General features: G+C 39.2%; 1 protein-coding gene across 1 annotated transcript; it reads left to right on the top strand.

The window, feature by feature from the left end:
- The first annotated feature begins 313 nt into the window (after window positions 1-313).
- On the top strand, window positions 314-18,268 carry grk5 (G protein-coupled receptor kinase 5). Its single transcript, XM_049603739.1, has 16 exons — window positions 314-623; window positions 1,468-1,557; window positions 1,659-1,771; window positions 4,963-5,040; window positions 5,156-5,253; window positions 5,331-5,423; window positions 5,649-5,712; window positions 6,405-6,545; window positions 8,833-9,023; window positions 10,373-10,410; window positions 11,006-11,095; window positions 13,494-13,702; window positions 13,780-13,917; window positions 14,469-14,606; window positions 16,572-16,703; window positions 17,468-18,268. The coding sequence occupies exons 1-16, from the start codon at window positions 572-574 to the stop codon at window positions 17,555-17,557; spliced, it is 1,755 nt and encodes a 584-aa protein (XP_049459696.1). The 5' UTR covers window positions 314-571; the 3' UTR covers window positions 17,558-18,268.
- The last annotated feature ends 1,150 nt before the right edge of the window (window positions 18,269-19,418 follow it).

Genomic DNA, 19,418 nt, shown 5'->3' with positions numbered 1-19,418 from the left:
AAATGCTCATATTTTTGTACTGTAGAGAAAAGTTTTAAATGCAGGACTTTCACTTGTAACAGCTGTGTTAGTAAAAATATGTGAGTAAAAGCTCTGAGTGTATCTTCCACCACTGATTTTCTGTGTTTCTGGTAAAAATCTACTCACATTCTGCTCACATCAGTTCAGTACAGTTCAAGTGACTTATGCTTCCTATTATGTAAGGGCCTGAATGCAAATGATGACTCTGTTTTGTGTCCTCACTCTGAGTCTACACGTTCCTCAGGTGATGATCAGTGTTTGTCCCGCCTCTGTGATGACAAGGGAGTGTCCTGTGGTTGGAAGACGCTGTCTGTCGTACAAAAAGTGCCTTCACCTCCATTCATTCGTGAGTCACAGGGACTGCAGGTTAGACAGCAGCCAAGCGGCACACCTCATCACTCCAGCTCAACCGACTGGACCATTACTATTTGTTTATTGTGGCTGGTGATGACTTCTTAATTTATTACAGTCAGTGCATGAACACTGGATCGTACCGCAGCGTTTGGACAAACACACCGGGGCAACTTTTGGAACAAACACGCAGTCCTACATGGAGATTGAAAGCATGGTGGCGAATAGTGCTCTTATTAAAGCCAGAGAAGGTAGGAGTCCTTTTTCATCTGTATAATTTCTGTGTCCAAAATGTTTGTATTTCCTCACTTCTTGAAAGTAGGTACTGTGGCAAGAATCATGTAACTGGACGTCAGATGTTTGGTATTTCTCATTAATATATTTAGACCAAATAAAAGACAAATTTAAAGACATGCTGCATTTGTTTTTGGGAAGTTTTTAAAGTTAAATTTGCTTTTTTTTCCTCCCTTCATTCTTTGTGACATAATCCGTCAGGGTCACAGGAATGTCTTGTTGTGTTTTGGTTGGGTGAACTGAGGACGGTGACTTCCCCAAACAACATGGTGATGACAGATGAGAAGTGATGAAACTGATCACAGATCACTGATATGACTTTTAGGCCTTTTTTTTTTTTTAGATTAATCCTCACTGATCTGGCTTCATTTGTCCTCAACAATTTCACATCTTTGAAGAAGAAGAAGAAATCTTTGAAGAAAACTGAGCAGAAAGCTTCACTCAAACACCAGAAACAGATCATTTCTCAGTAAAATAAAGGATTAAATTCTCCCTTAATGTAATGTAAACATGCACTGTTAACTAACTGAGCCTGAAGATGAAACGTTCCAGTGACAGCATGGCCATTTAAGTCCGAAAGTTAAGTTGCAGAGTAATGTGGTCCCACAGGCTTTGCTTACCTGTTCCCTGAGCTATTAATAGTTCATTCACTGTAGTGGAGAGAACTATTGTCTGAAACCTGACGGGCTAGGCTGCGCGTTTATGACACACCGCTGAGAGATGTGTCACTCTTGAGTTCTAACTTCAGTCCTGCGTTTACACAACATCACAGTGTTTTTGTTTTGTCTCCGCTGTGTGCAGGTGGAGGAAATAAAGGCAGGAGCTGGAAATGGAAAGAAATGCTTCGCTTTCCTCACATCAGTCAGTGTATGGACCTGGCCATGAACATAGGTGTGTGTGTGTGTGTGTGTGTGTGTGTGTTTCATAAGTCAACACCTGGTTAAGGAGGGTTTGTTGCGTGGATTCACATCATGTGTAATTTCTCCCGTCAGAGCGAGACTACTGCAGTATGTGTGTGAAGCAGCCCATTGGCAAGAAGCTGTTCCAGCTGTTCTGTCGGAGTCGACCTGACCTGCAGAACTACATCTCCCTCCAGGACGCTCTGGTACACTTTAAACTGTGGAACCTATTCATAAAGATTTCCACTGGAGGAAACATACATAGATCACATGTTAGACAGATGCATGCAGGTTGTGGTGCAGTGTACAGTCAGAACAAACAATAAAAATACTGAATTATATCAACTAAAAACATCAAATGTAGGAGACAAAAGTCCAGAATTGTCCATCACAAGTCATCACTGCAGTCACAGCTCAGGTCATACTGTGTCCTGAGAGCACCTGATGGAATCTGTAATACTATACGAGCATGCAAATGCAATCATGCACCATCTAATACTTTTATGGAAATACTAAAAAGGAAGGAAAAATACTGTATGCAACATAAAGACTGCTGGCGTAAAAGTAAGTCAGTAAAAAGAGTTAAATTATAAAACTCGAAATGAGACACATTTCAAGTGCCATGACTCCATCATCTGTGTATTTCACAACATTTACTCAAGTTTAGTTGAGCAACGTTTGGATGGAGAAAGAACTTTTTTTGTTCAGTGCACGGAAACGACGATTAATACATTTATGGTAAAAAAAAAAAAAAAACATTAAATGCAACATAAAGATGGCTGCCATGTACCATAAATGATCACTGGAAATAGAGCTTCATGAGTACCACAGTGTTCAGCTGTAAAATGTGGTTTACAAAACTCTGTATTTGCAACCAAATAGCCAGAGTAATTTTTGGCTGTGTACGTTTCTGCAAACTATGAATAAGTTACACAGGGTGTCTACCAGTATCAGACAGTTAAATTTAATGCTTTTAAGAGGCATTCAAGACACCTTTTAACCAAGTTTAGGACAGAACATGTTTTACTTATGTAAGCACTGCAGGGAAGTAGTAGCCTATACATGTGGTCTTGTGCAGAGATCGGTGTTATGTAGAAACACGGTTATTAGAGTGAGTTAAGTCAGCCTACATTTTGCCAACAGGTGAGTGTAAGACTGAAGTAAAGTGGCAGGATTATAATTTTTTTTAAAGATGTGTAACGTTAGAAATGTGGACTTCTACACAGAAAGGCTTCACCCATTTTCACTAAGAGAAATTAAAAATTGTCTGCAGTAGTTAAGACCTCACAAATTCAAATTTAAAACTATTTAATGACTTTTAAGGCCTTATTGTTGTAACATTGAATTTAAGACATTTTAAGATTTTTAAGGAGCTGTAGACACCCTGTTACATCTGATTATTATGTAACGGACATGTTGAAACTTAACATTTCTTTACATTCCAACAATTTGTCAGTTAATATGTGGTTAGGTTTGGACACAAAACCACTTGGTTATGGTTGGGAAAAGATAAGGTTTTGACTTAAAATACCCAGTTTTGGTACCACAATCACTGCGGGAAATGCAGCAATGTCTCTGTTAAAAATAAACGCTTTTTACGACACTATTCCAGCTGGAAATGCATCAATGTTACAGTAAAAACCTGCTTTTTGTGGCACTATGCCAGCTGGAAATGCAGTGATGTCTTGACATCTCCTCCACCTCCTGATGACAGTCAGCTTATTTACAATGTCACTTCAGAAACCTTGATATGGTACATTCAAATGTAATGTATCTGTGGTTTGCAGAAACGTACAATGCCAACGTTTTCTTATGGCAACTGGGCTGACATTTGACACTACATTTTTACTGTCATGATTAAATTAAAAAATATATTCAGGAGCATATCTTAAATAAGGACAGAAAAAGTCTTCACTCTAATTCATGACTATATAGAAACTATGAAAAGTGGACAGCTGACCAACGTTTGGATTGAGGGAGAATAACAACACAGAAAAAGCTGATCTTTTCAATATGCACACTGAAATGGGCGCTGTGTGTTTGGCACTGTAATACATTTTTGGTGTTGGATGTCCCTGACATATAGTTTTTAGAGTCTGATGTTCTGATCAGTGGTGGAAGAAATATTGAAATAATTTACTCAGTTAAAAGTAGCTGTTCCACAAGTTACAGTCCTGTATTCAAAATGTCTCTTAAATTTAAGTATAAAATTATCAGCAACAAAATGTACTTAAAGTATCAAGTAAAAACACTCATGATGCAGAATGGCTGCTGTCAGAGTTATTCTATTTTATTATTGAATCACTGTTGTTGATGTCGTAATATGTAAGCAGTACTTTAAAGTTGCCCGTGGTGGAGCTAAGTCAACTATATCTATTTTTAGTAGTAGTAGTTAGTTAAAAAGTACATAAAGTGGAAATACTCAAGTAAAATGCAAGTACCTTAAATTACACTTATAGTTTGGATATTTTGAAGAGGGGTTGTATAAGGTATGTATCTATAGTCAGTGTATTACCTTCAGTAGATGGCGTTCAGTACATCCTCAGTTTGGAGAAGCAGACAGAAGTACTGCCACGGAAGCAAAGCAATGTACTGCTGTGGATGGGGGCAGCAGCAAAACATATTTTAGACACCTAAAAACAATATCATTTTAAGTGTGTGCTACATTTAGAATATTTTAACAGCTTTACGTTTCCATCTGACAGCCAACATCGATGGGGAAGCTATTAACAGCTTCATCTATGCTCTCGTCAAAGCCACCAGACTCCACTGACAAAACCAGTAATTTTACCTCACTGAACATGAGAGCTGCTGGTCTACTGCTGCTTCAATAAGTTAGTTAGTTTGTCTTACTGTGGGACTTTGGGTAATCCAACTAAAACTTTAAAAAACCAAAGTCACACAAATAAACTAACTGATCAAGGCATCAGTACACCAGCAGCTCCTGTGTTATGCAATGTTAAATCACTGTTTTTCTCAATGGAGTCTGGTTTTTAGGAGAGTAATACAGCTGCTTCAGATCCCCATCGAAAATTGCTGTTTGACATATATATGACTATTTGACATAAATATGTTTTGCCGCTGCCCCCCTCCACAGCAGTACATTGCTTAGCTTCTGTGGCGGTACTCCTGCCTGCTTCTTCAAACTGGGGGCGTGTCAACTGACATCTACTGTAGGTAATACACCAACTATGGATAAGTACCTCATACAACCCCACTCTAAAAACTCTGAACTATCCTTTTAAGTATAGTACTTAAGTAAATGTACTCTGTTACTTTCCACCACAGAGTCAGTACACTGGATGTGATCACTTGGAGCTGTGTTTTTTGCCTCTTAATAACCTGAAACATTCACACGCTGCTCCTGTACACATGCTTCCATCTCTCATTCCTTTAGGACGTCTTTGAGACAAAGTGCGATGAGGAGAGGAGAGATTTCGGCTACAGCATCATTCAGAGATTCCTCTGGAGTCAGGTCCGACAGCTGCACAGAAAACACATCTTTACTTCTACACCAACTACTTCAGTTTGCTGATATCTTTACAAAAACCCTACTTACTGTTTTAACCTCTTCATCCTTGTGTCTTCAGTCCAATCAGTGTGTGTCCATCGTGCTGAAGCATCAACAGACCTGCAGACAGAATCTGGAGCTCGACCCCTGCATGAACGTCTTCCAAGACTGCAGGGAGTAAGTCCATAAATGCTCCTTCTGGCTATACGTTTGCGTATGTTTTCACAAGCTAACCTCTTTGTTTCATGTATTAGAGACCTACATAAATACCTGAGCGGCGAGCCCTTCCTCCAGTACCAGGAGAGCATGTTTTTTGACCGTTTCCTACAGTGGAAGATGTTGGAGAGGTCAGTGTGTGGGTGTTTCTGGAATAAGGAAATAAGACACCTATAAACTATGTGTGATGTGGTTTGTTGGGTAGCTGGTTTATCAGCTTGTACTTGTAAGCTCCGCTGCACACACTGTTGACTCTGTGCCACATTAAACTGCATCAAGTTTCCATTACAACTTCCTTTTTTTCAAAGAAACAAATCCATTCAGAGTGAAAACAACAACCTGTCTTTCTCTTCAAGGCAGCCCATCACCAAGCAGACATTTAGACAGTACAGACTTCTGGGAAAAGGAGGGTTCGGAGAGGTAAGACCGCAGTTGCATCACCTTAATGACAAAATATTTCTGTCTTATGGACATTACTGAAAGAGTTCTTTCATCCAAATTAAACAAATGTATATATAATTTGGTGGTTGTATTTGTCCAGGTTTTGAGATATCTGTCTCTAGGATTGGAAAGGTTGGGCGTTTCATTTGCAGAGGTGTGAACTCGAAATTTGGACTTGGGTCACAAATTTGATGGCTTTAGACTCGACTTGACAAAATCAAAAACCTGCAACTTGACTTGAACTTTAACACAGATGACTCGTCACTTCACTATGGCTTGAGCCTTCTGACTTTAAAAAACGTGATCGCTTACCCACAAGCCAAGAGATTGAGAAGCATTCATAAAATGTGCTACGAATAAATTTATCTCCATTTCCATTTGTCAAACAGTTAAGTAACAATTGTTGTTTTGTCAAGTCAAGGCCAAAAGCCGGTATTACAAACTGGTGAAGTGGAGTTTGAGAGTCGAGGGCATTTACCAATCAGTGAGATGCTGTTTAGGATTCAATGTTTTGAGAGCTTGACCCAAACCAGGAAGTATTATGCAGAATATCTCACTTGATTTTATTCTGTCTCCAGCTTTATGGAAGTGCAACACTCACTGGGACACTATCTCTTTCAAACACCACTATAATCTTTCATTTGTCCTTTGACCATATTTTTGTCTTGCAGGTGTGGGCTTGTCAGGTGCGAGCCACAGGAATGATGTACGCCTGCAAAAAGCTGGAGAAGACTCATGTGAAGAAGAGGAGAGGAGAAAGCATGGCTCTCAACGAGAAAGAGATCCTGGAAGGGCTGGACAGTCGATTTGTGGTGAGATTACTACAATTACGCCCTTTCATATCTTGCAACCCATCAACTATCATCTGACAATGATAGAGTGAATATCCGGGTCAAGACTTCCTCTTATGTATGCCACTAATTGTTAACACTCTGATTAGCAGCTTGAGACAGATCCAGAGAACCTAATGACTAATCTCTAAAGACATCTGGGTATGAATGCAGATTCATGGATTCCTCGGATGCATTTCAGCCGGTGCCTTCTGCCTCTTTCGCTTTCCACAGAACTGTTTATCTGCCGCCCAAACGTGATTGGTCAATACTACTCGTACTACAAACAGAAACCAGAATGATTCCAGTAGCAGAATATCCTCTCCTTGCCTACAGATTCTGCAGACATATTCTGCCTGCTTTCCATTGCTTTTAAAAGCTTTCAAACCCCAGAAAAATTAAGGATAAGTCTACTGATTTTCTAGCATTTTTCTAAATTAAATCAAAGGAGTCTCTCAGATGCTCAGGCAGTATGTGCCATATAGACTTGGGCCACAGTTGCTAAACGCTGATTCCTCATGGAAATGTTTTGTTGAAATCCTTGGGACAACCAAGAGGCCAGCAGCAGAGGAGCTAAGGGACCTGCTGGGTATATATCTAGGAAGCATGTCTGAGAGATAAACTGGTGCCAGGCCATTCAGTGATTTAGGGTGCTTTCAGACCTAGACTTGTCTTGATCTGAATCAGGGACTAATTTTGTACCAAAGCATAATTGCCTAGAGCTGGTTTGTGTTCTCACGGCAGCATTTACAAGAGGACCAGATCAAATGCCTTGTGTGAGAAAGCTGCTCTTGATTGGTCAGAATTTCCATGTGGGAAAAATCCAGGAAGTAAAGCAAACGTTGAAGAAGAGTACACTTGCAAGATAAATGTGACACTTTCTAATGTCACAATGGAGGGACAACTACGCAGGTTGATTTTAGCGCTGCTCATCGTGGACTATATTGCTGTCATTGTTCATTTTAGTCAAAGCATACAGTTTGAAAACGAGGCGCGGCTCCAACTAGAAAACAATGTTTTGATGCATTGGATGTGCTGAATGTGCATATTAAGGCAGTACAGGAGGAGGTGCACATTAATAATCCTCCAGGACTGTAACATGCTCATGTTTAACCCAAACAATGTGTCATGTGACTGCAGTTGCTTCACATCCAGGTCGCAACACGTTCTTCAGACCACCTCTTCAAGAAGGTCTTGGTCCGGTTGTCTTGTTGCGCACCTGAGTGTGATTGCTGTGTTCACACCTGCCCAAACCAACTGTACTTAGGGGGCAAACAAACTTGAGCTCAATTGAACCGAACCCAACAGGGCAGGTGTGAAAGCACCCTTGCAAACTAATAAGAGAATCTTAAATCGATTCTAAAACTGATAGACAGCCAATGCAATGCCTTTAAAATAGGACTCACATGTGCTCTTTGTCTGGTCTTCGTCAGTGTTCTGGCTGCTGCATTCTACTGTCAACAAATCACAAACCAAACCTTTCTGTAGTATTGTCTTTGTGGCCATCGATAACACATCAGTGAGCCACACTGTTGCAGTTGATGACTCAACCCCACATACACCGTCCTGCTGCCACAAATTCCCACAACAGCACCAAATGCGGATTAATCCGCCACTGAAAATAGTCCCTAACAAACACACTGTTTCCTGCTGCTATTTTTTTTTTTTTGATAAAAACTACCATGATATTTGTGAGGTGTTTTGTGTTGAAAGAGCTAATGTCGTCACAATACCAGAATTTTAAGCTTTGATACAATATTTGTATAAACAAATGATACTCAACAATTCATTCTATACCACGGTTAAAAGAAAAAAGTAAACATTTAGCATTTGTTATAATGTTAATACTAATTAAAATTATCATTGCTCTTCTTAAATGTTTTCCCTACCTTGTAGGCCTACACACTCTTTGCTGTTATTATTGCTTTTAGTATATTTCTTTTCTTATTTATGTTGCTTCACTTTGTAGACACAGCACAGCAGTCTCCATGGAAACAAGAACACCTGTTGTTTAATCTGTGCAGCCTTGGGTTGAAAGAGGTTCTATCATTTTAAACATGTGGTATTAAAAATGTATTGAAGTATCGGTAGCTGTGACAACTTTATGGGACTGAAAGCTACAGACAGGAAGTCAGTAAGAACTGATGGACAGACCTTACAGAGGATCCACTCATAACAACACCAATATAAAATACTGCCAGCCTCAAACTCAAACTCACACTTTAAGTGATCTACACTTCAACATGCACGCCTTCATTCTCTATTCCAGGTGAACCTGGCATACGCTTACGAGACCAAGCACGCCCTCTGTATGGTTCTGACCATGATGAGTGGCGGGGACTTGAGGTTTCATATTTACAACATGGGAGAGCCCGGCCTGGACAAAGACAGAGTGTGCTTCTACGCTGCAGAGGTTTGCTGTGGTTTAATGCACCTCCACCAGAAGTCAATATTATACAGGTCAGTGTGTGTCCGCCTCAGCAACAGTGGTGGAGGGAGTGGACACCCAAGAGTAAAGGTGGACACCCAAGATTAGTGTCATCAGTTTGGTGTTTGACTAAATGTCAATGTTCAGTTATAACACTGAGTAATGGCCAGAAGAGTGTTTTCGTTGTTATAATGTCACAGTGAAACTGACCTTTGACTATGACTATAAAATGTCATCACTTCATTATTTCATCATATTGGACATTTGTGTAAAAAGTTGAGTGTACTCAGTGTACGAACTCTTGAGGTATGGCCAACACATGTTGTGTGAGGTCACAGTGACCTCGACCTTTGACCACAAAAATCTAATCAGTTCATTCAATCATTCAAGTGGACGTCTGTGCCTAAGTTATGGAATTCCATAAGGCCTTTTTTAAATAGTGTGTTTGCAAGAATGAAACGGACGCAAAGTCACAGTGACCTTGACCTCTAACCGCCAAAATCTGATCAAATCATTGTTAAGTCCAAGTGGACATTTGTGCCAAATTTGAGGACATTCCCTCAAGGCCCTCTTGAGATATTGAATTCACGAGAATGAGACAGAGGAAGTCACAGTGACCTTTATCTTTGACAACCAAATTCTAATCGGTTCATTCTTGAGTCCAAGTGGACATTTGTGCCAAATTTGAGGAAATTCCCTCAAGGCCCTCATATTCACAAGAATGTCATGGATGCAAGGTCACAATGACCTTGACCTTTGACCACAAATATCAAATGAATTCATTCCAGTGTCCAAGTGGACCTTTGTGCAAAATCTGATTAATTCCCTCAAGGTCTTCTTGAGTTATTGCAGTCACGAGAATGAGACAGACAAAGTCACAGAGACCTTTATATTTGATGACCAAATTCTATTAAGGTTATCCTTAAGTCTAAGTGGACGTTTGTGCCAAATTTGAAAAAAAAAAAAAATCCCTGTAAGGTGTTCACGAGAGTGAGACGAACACAAGGTTGCAGTGACCTTGATCTCTGACCACCATAATCTATTCAATTCATATTTAAGTCCAAGAGGATGTTTTGCCAAATTTGGAGAAATTCCCTCAAGGCATTCCTGAGATATTGTGGGAATGGGACAGACGTACATTGAATTTATAACAAATCGTGATATTTTATAAAAATTTATTTTAAAAGCTCTTTGTATGTTTTGTGTGCAAAAATCTTAATTTGTAAAGTAACTACAGCTGTCAGATAAATGTCGCGGAGTTGAAGCAGAGACTGGCATTAAAGGCAAAGATCAAATACCTCCAAATTGTACTTAAGTACACTACTTCAGTAAATGTACTGTCCTGCACTTACTAAATCTATTGTTTTGTTTTAACCTCCAGGGATATGAAACCAGAAAACATTCTGTTGGATGACAACGGTATGTACAGCCAAAGTAAACACCTCCTGTTTTTTTCAAGTATGCAATAAATAGATCATACACAACAGCTAACATTCACTAATGACCTACAGGAAGATCAGATTCCAAACTACGTAAGCAGAATATGATGAAATGTTCAACAGCCACCTTCTTGACTATTTTTAGCTCTTAAATTAGTCTGAATGATCAAAATGATAACAGTTCAAGTTAAGCCAGACAATCATGTTGATGGTATTTTGACAAGGGTTCAAACAAAGGCAGATTGAGGAAGTGAAAGGCCTGTGGGAATCAGGTGTGGTGTCTATTTTAAGAAACCTCTGCACCTGTTCCTGCATTCTTGGCAGCACGTTTGGAGATCTGGCACTACCTTTTGCTTTTACGTGTTTCCCTAATTACAAATTACTGGTTAGAGTGCCTACAGTGTCACATGGTTATTGTATTATTTCCAAGAACCAGTGATAGATTCTGCTGCGTGCCTCAGCAGAGCCAAGAGGGAGGGAAGTAAAGGAATTCATTGAGCAGAAGGGAAACTCCGTCATAAAAACAAAAAAATCTAAACCAGTTCAGTGAATTTTTTGGTATTTGCTCCCTCAAGGACATATCCGCATCTCTGACCTGGGCTTGGCTGTGAGGATGTCTGAAGGGAAACTGGTGCGAGGAAGAGTGGGCACACTGGGATACATGGGTATGTATGTACCTCACAGTATTGATTTCCAGCCAAAGTCTACAAAGGACCAAGAGTCTGTCGGCTTTTGTTACAGCAGAATGCCCCAGAGGCTAATTTCTGCAAGCAGCTCTGTGAAGCTGTAAAGAAAACCAGACTCCCCAAGAGATAAAAGTTGACGTCCAAACTGTTCTCAGTCTTCAGCAGTCAGGGTTTAGGCTGTTTGCACAATCAGCTTATTACGACACCTATTTATGTTTATCTTTAGGCTACGTTGGAACAAAGGAAGAAGTCAGGTTGTGCAGCATAGAAATTGACAAAGTCCATGTAGCGAGGAGGTTGGAGTGGATAGACAGATCAAACACAGGTTTTTGACCCAGGAGACTGCTGTTTGTGTCCTGTGTCAAACCAAAAGTTAACTTAGGTAGTGTACTTCACGTACACTAAGTACATTAAGTTAACTTGCATACGTAACTCAATTTACATAGCAGACGTACTTATTGTAACTAAAACCATGATCTTTTCGGGGCCCAGTAACTCTGTAAGTAGAGTGGGCATCCCATGTACAAAGGCAATGCCCTTGCTGCAATGGCCGACGGTTTGATTCCAGCTTAATTAAAGGTAAAAAGCCCCCAAAAATAACTGTTAGAAAAAACAAAAAAAAACCCACGATCTTTTCCTAAACCAAACCGAACTGCAACTGTTTTACAACATTACATAGTATTTACTTTGTAAGTTAGTACTTAGTTGCAGGACTTTCACCCAGGAGACCGCTGTTTGTGTCCCATGTGAAACCAAGTCAACGTTGGCTTATTTTAACTTCCATACATACGTTTACATACGTCACGTACATAACGTATGTAATCTTACCTGCATAAGTTACGGAACAAACATACTTACTATAATCCAAAATATGATATATTCCTGTTTTACAACAGCAAATAGTTGTTACTTTGTCAATTAGTTCGTAGTTACAGGACTTGGACCTAGCAAAATGCTTGTTCATGTCCTGTATGAAAACAAAAGTCGTAACAGACTTATTTTAATTAACGTAGGTAATGCACTAATGCACATAACTGATAACACGTACATTACAGATGTTATCTTACCTACATAAGTTACATAACAAACATACTTACTGTAATCCAAAATATATTTTCTTGTTTCACAACATTAAATAGTAGTTACCTTGTTAGATAGTACTTAGTTACAGGACTTTGACCCAGGAGACTTCTGTTCGTGTCCCATGTGAAACCAAAAGTCAACGCTGGTTTATTTCAACTAACGTACGTAAATTAACTCATGTCACCTACCCAACTTACATCTCATAGGTAACGTTAAGTTAACTTGCGTAAGTAAATTGAGTTATATAACATACTTATTTTAGCCCACATGATTATCTTTTCCTAAATGTAACCAAGTACTTTTGGTTGGTAAACCTAACCAAACTGCGACCGTTATTACAATGACAATATTACATAATATTTACTTTGTTAAATGGTACTTAGTTACAAAACTTTGACCCAGGAGACTGCTGTTCGTGTCCTGTGTGAAATCAAAACTCAGCACTGAATTATTTCGAATCCCTTACGAAAGTTTACTAATGTAATGGACATAGCTGATATCATGTATGTAAGTTATGAAACAAACATCTTTTCCTATCCTAACCAAGTAGTTTTGGTGGGTAAACCTAACCAAACAAAGTGTTTCCCAACATTAAACAGTAGCACTTAGTTAGTACTTAGTTACCCGACAAACTGCTGTTTGTGTCCTGTATGAAAATACAACATTGTCTTATTTTAACCATCATGCACAAGTTAATTTATGTAACATACTTCACTTAGGTATTTTTAAGTCTTTTACAAACCTAACCAAGTAGTTTTGATGCATAAAACTAAACAAACTGCGACCTTTTCATAACGTTAACTACGTGTTTACAACTGCGACTGTTACACAATGTTAAATAGTAGATATTGGATGTAACTCCAGATCTATGGGTACATGCATATGCCAGTCTTTGGCATATGGCCTATTTTGTCTTCAAGGTATGCGGATGTGTTGGTTATCTAGATGTTCTTTCCTGATTGTTTCGTGTCCCACATGCACCTCTGCTGCACATGTAAAAATAACATAACCAGTCTTTTCCTTGATATATTTTTTTCTTCATTTCCTTTGACATCATTAAACCTGATATGTAGAAAAGTATTGATGTGGTTTACTTTGGCCCAAACTAGGCTGGTACATTTAATGAGGAAAACACTTAATGTCGTTTCTATTATTGATGAATTAATCTGTGGTGTTTGGATGGGATTAAAACCTCCATAAACCACATAAAACTTCTACAGTAACACCCGTATTAATCCATCTACATTACAAGCTGCTGCAGACAGGAGTTAATTGATCTGCATCCTCCTTTTAGCTCCTGAGGTTATCAGCCAAAAGCATTACGGGATGAGCGTTGACTGGTGGGGCCTCGGCTGTCTGATTTATGAGATGACTGCTGGGCAGCCCCCACTCCGAGCACGAGGAGAACATCCTAAACCCTCCGAGATGGAGAGAAGGATTCAGACAGAGGAGTTGGAATTTAGTGAGAAGTTCAGCAAGGAGGTGAAAGACCTCTGCTCCTCGGTAAGTCCAGAAACTGCTTGATCAAATCCAAAGTCCATCTTTCAAGGAATCAACAGGTTCTATTTCCTGTGTCGTAGCTCCTGAACAAGGACCCAAAACAGAGGCTGGGCTGCTGGGGCTCAGGGGGGAAAGAAGTACAGTCGCATCCTTTCTTCCGAAAAATCAACTTCAGGATGCTGGAGGCCGGACTCGTCGAGCCTTCGTTCAAACCTGATGCAAGTATTCTGATGATTTATCCAACTTAAAGTGATTTAGACACAAAGACTGCCTCTGCACATATGTGTATCGGCTTTATCCCATAGCATCTGACGTGGACAGTGTATACTCTACGACAAGAAAAGGTACTGGTCCTTGCTGCAGCAGCCGTAGGCTCGATTCCAGCCTGATGCCCTTGGCTGCTTTTTGTCTCCTCTCTCCCTCCCCTGTCCTATCCATTAAAGGCAAAATCCCAAAAAATAATCTTTAAAAAAAAAAAGTGTTAATTTCAGTAGTCTTTATGTTGTCCTACAAAAATACCACTATCTATTGACTATATTTTGTATTATACTGTATTAAATAAATACATATAATGGAGCAAATAGCACAATATTTCCCTCTGCGGTGTTGTAAAACAGAAGTATTAAGTTGCAGAAAACGAATATACTCAAGTAAAGCAACTCAAATTGTACTTAAATATAGTATTTGAGTAAATGTACTTAGTTACCTTCGACCACTGGGGGTGATATCTCATCTCACTGTATGTCGTGATGTGTTTTCCCTCCTGTAGCCCAGACTGGTGTACTGCAGCGACGTGCAGGACATTGATGAATTTTCTACAGTGAAGGGAGTCGTTCTAGACGAGAGAGACGACTTCTTCTACTCCAAGTTCAACACAGGCAGCGTCCCTATAACCTGGCAAAATGAGGTACGTCCATAACATCACAATATCTGTCCAGACAGAATCTATAAAACCTTATAACAATCAGCTTACCCTTAAAGCCTAGTTATAGGTTAAATTCAAAACCTACAGTGATGACTTTAACTTGATTAAAGGGAAATGGGCAAAAATGCCCTTAATTCCCTTCTGACATCAGCTAAGGAAAGTACTAAAAGGAAACTTAAATAATGCTTAAACAATATTTATTTAAATATTATCCCCCTCCCCAAATGTAAATACAGGAAAAAATTACAAAGGCAATTGGAGGAGTGTCCATTTTAACAGTACAGGTAACACACAAACACACTGTTTCACAGTCATGTGCATTGAAATTTTTAGATCTGGCCAAATTTAAAACTGTTTAAAGCAAGAACTAATTCACTTCCTATGAAGTTATAATTTCACAGATAAGAAGGAGACAGTAAAGCCTCCACAAAAATAACATTTTAAGTCTTGTGTGTGATTTATCCTGGCTTCATATGAGCAGAGGAAATCTCTGCTAGCTGCTAGGCTAATTTATACAATGTAAAATGCCATAGGCACGTGCTAATAACGTTAGCATGTTGTAGTTGTTTAGGAAATGCATTTAGTATAAGACAGTTGTTTTGTCAGTGAACCTTGTGAGCCATAATGGAGTAAAATTTTATAACGTTACCTTTGTTAAATGTTGCTGTTGTCCCTGGCTTCATTTGAGTAGAGGAAATGTTTGCTAGCTGCTAGGCTAATTTATACAATGTAAAATGCCATAGGCTGGCGCTAATAACGTTAGCATGTTATATTTGTTTGGAAAACGTGTTTAGTATAAGACAGTTATTTTGTCAGTGAACCTTGTGAGTTGTAATGGAGCCAAATTTTGTAACGTTACCTTTGTTACATGTTGCTGTTGTCCCTGGAAGAGAAAAAGTTCGCTAGCTGCTAGGCTACTTTTACAATGTAAAATGCCATAGGCTTGTGCTAATAACGTTAGCATGTTGTATTTGTGGGGAAAATGTGTCCAGATAAAGACAAGTGTTTGTCTGTGAATGCTGCGAGTTATAGTGAAGCTGATTTGTGTACTTGAGTTTGAAATTGTCTCTATTAAGCCATGTTTAATGTGTGTTTAATGTGTGTGTGTGAATTTATTTCGTAACACTGGGTGGTATTTGGACTGTAAATAAACTGGGTTAAATTCTTATTTATTTAGTTGGTTGGTAAATAGATTGGGGATAGTAGTATATTAGTTGTAAATAAATTTGGGATTTTTTTTAAAAATAATATAGGAGTTAGAAGAAGAAATGTAAGAAAGGGGTATCGGACATAAACGTTTTACGTTTCTCCTTTTCAGACACTGTTATCTTTGTATTTTTTTTTTTTTTTTTTTAATTTTTGGTTCCAAAAAAGTCATTCATTCATTCAATAACTATCCTCTCAGTCTAGCTTAAAACACTTTTCCTTAATGAAAGTAATTGAAGTGAGGAAAGAAAGTGTCAATGTTAACCCTTCAAAATGCAAAAATAGAAACCAGGAAAAAGCAATATATTGCAAAAAAGAAATGTATCCCAAAAAAAGGGGGAATCAAACTCACTGGGTTAGAATCAGGAAAGGAAACAACCCGGTCTTATCTTGTCAGTTTGCTCCACACACCCTGGTTATACCTCTGCCCTCAGCCGGTTGAGGAAACACCATAAACAAGAGTTTTTTCCCATGGCAGTGTGTCCAGCTTCCGCATCTGTCCTCAGCTTCCTCCTCCGCAAACAAAATGAAAACAAACCCTCCCCAAACAACTCCCGCCTCCTTCGTTACCAAAGGCAGCAGCACACCTGAACAGAGTAAACCAGCAGGTGGCAATGAGTTAGAGCAGGGCTGAGAGAGAGATGCTGTGAGTTATTTTGAAGACTATCCTATTCTAGAACCATGTTTCACCCCTCAGCTCTGTGGTGGTGTCACAACCTCACTATCTTTCTTTTCTTGTAGGTGATAGAGACGGGATGTTTCAGGGAGCTGAACGTTTTTGGCCCTGAGGGGTCTCGATCTGCTGATCTGGACTGGACTCAGATCCCTGAGAGACCCAAACCCAGCCTGCTGGACAGAATCTTCCGCAGACACGTAAGAAAGAATATTTTTACTACAGCGTTGGACGAAGATTTCAGATTGTTTATTTGAGTAAAAGTCCAAACACCACACTGTGAAAATACTCCACTAGGTGCTAAACATGAATGCTAATAACAAACAAACAGAAGTGCAAGAAGAGCAAACTAGCTCCAACAAATTTAGGATTTGAGATTTACAAGTATTAGACTCAGCGTTTCTGTTACACAGGTAAGAAGCAGTGCTAAATGACTATCTCCTGAGGCACTCTCCTCCCAGCGAAACCTGATAATAACCTTTACGTTAGCCGTGTGATGCTAACAGTTAGCCTTGTCACTGTAGCCATTTTCACACATGCACTGCAAACCTGAAATTATCTAGACATCACTCTCGGGAGCTGTGCGTGAGAATGCAAATGTCCAAATCAGTTGGATCGGACATCAAACGGACTTTACTCTGCCAGCTCCCAAGAACAAAGTTTGTAATGTCAAATTGAGCCCGTGTGTGAACTGTCCAGAAAGTTCACAGCAAGGCCGAGTGTGTCTGACTGCTGAGCGTGGCCTCTTCCTGTGTCCGTCCTTTCAAATTAAATGCCCACATGGTCCAGTCAACCTTTGGTCAACCATTAGGTAGGCCCTAGTATAGAGTACAACATTTACCTCTGAGATGTAGTGGACGAGAAGAACAGAGTAACCGAGGATTTCTACTTCCACCACTGCTCTACTGTTTCTCAAGGTATCTGAGTATTTCTGTAAAGGCTGAATATTTCTCTCCTCCAACAGCATCATTCAGATCCATCAGATGAAAGCAAGCAGAGCTTGGTGTCCAATGAAAGCTTCATGAAGTCAGGACTGGTCAGCACGACCCTCTGAGGACGCTCACGGCACAGACACTGCTTTAAAGACTCTAAGGCACAAGCATCCACTGGAAAAGACAATGAAGGCAGTTGTGTTCTCCCCTGTAAATAACGGTTTAGCAAAGGTTTCTTTGCATTTGTACAGTTCTCCTCTCACTTACACGAGCACTTTGTTTCTTCTCAGGGAAAAACAAGATGTATAATTTTGCTGTTCTGTCATTTACTCAAATGCAACGACACATAAAATCAGATTAGTGGCATTTTGTCAAGTACTTGAATTTTTATACAACTCGCACAACATACAGTTTGTAGCTACTTGATGACAACAAACTGTAAAAGGAGCGGACGCAGCCACCGCGATGTCACCCACTGGTTCGTGGACTACCGTTTTGAGGCCTTGAGTTCGGCATCTCGACATCAACATCTCGTTTTTGTGGAGCCAGAAGTGACCATATTTTGACAAGAGGGTGGAGCTGTGGAGAATACTCATTACCCCTCCATCCTGATTGACAGGTTGCTATGGTAGCGACTTGTCAATCACAAGGTGCCCAGGCTCTGCACAGATGCGTGGACGTGCACCTCTCCAGAAATGTAACTACACATCACAGCATCGCAGACTTCCTGTTTATTTTTGTAAACTGAAAACCATTTCCCTCAGTGGAAACAAAGCTTTTATTTACTTTTATTTTGCAGATATGAAACAATAAATTGTGAAGACAATAAAGCATTTGAGATGTGTGTGATTTATCCTGGCTTCATTCAAGTGGAGAAAAATTCAGCTAGCTGCTAATTTATGCAGTGTAAAATGTCTTATGTAAAAGACTTATGCTAATGACGTTAGCATGTTGTATATGTAGGTTATGTGGTTCAGTGCTGCCTCCTTTTTTTGGTTGTAAAATGTTACAGCCAAAAAAAAACTAAAGCTGACGTTACATTTCTTTTCATTTAATTTTATTGGGTTTTTTTTTTAACCAGGCAATGTTTCAGTTTAATTTTTGTTTTTCTTAAAGGATATGGTTTTCCTTATAGTGTTCCCACACATTTTCATGGACAAAATTTCAAAACTTTTCCATGACTTTTCAAGGACCCTTAACATTTTTTTCTTTTTTCTTCAGACTCAAACTCTATTCAAACATAGTTTCAGCTAGTAGGCGTACCTGAAGGAAGAGACAGAACATTGTCACTCATCGACACATATTAGAGCTACGTTACATTGACAGCTACAGAAAATAATTTGCTGGTATGTTACATTATGTTGAAGGTTATCCTGGGAAAATTACTGTAATAATTTCAATGCACAAATTCCATGACTTTGATGATATTTTTAGCTTTCCAGACCTTGAAAATATAACTGTGAAATTCCATGACTTTTCGAGGTTTTACATGACTGTGGGAGCCCTGTATTTAGCTTCAGTTTTTTCACTGCTTATTTTGGTTTTAGTTTACAATAATAAACGTGTTCCGCATTGGCTTTACTTTTCAGATTTCCATCCACAGGCTACATCCACATCTTTTATACAGTTTATGTTCATGTTTAAAAATTATTTAATCAGTTGCACTGTTTTAGCTGAAATGGCTGATACATACATACAATACGCCAGATTTTTTTAATGCAATTGTTCCTGGCCACAGTTTTATTCAGATTAAAAGGAGAAATAAGCAAGGCATATAAGCATTGTTTTTTCTTTCTCTTGAGGCCCCAAAAAAACTACATGTCTACAGTGAACAAAGGCTATAACTTCTGAGGGTTCATATGTGGGCCTTGTTCATTATCATGCTTAAATGATAAAGTGATAAGCTGTTAGATATAAAATTTATCCTGAACAAAAATGACCAAAACACACTGGTTTCACATTCCCTTCTGGTTCCAAGTATGA

Source organism: Epinephelus fuscoguttatus, linkage group LG18 (genome assembly GCF_011397635.1).
Source record: "Epinephelus fuscoguttatus linkage group LG18, E.fuscoguttatus.final_Chr_v1".
In the NCBI taxonomy this organism is placed as follows: Eukaryota; Metazoa; Chordata; class Actinopteri; order Perciformes; family Serranidae; genus Epinephelus; species Epinephelus fuscoguttatus.
This window is presented reverse-complemented; position numbering and strand designations above follow the sequence as displayed.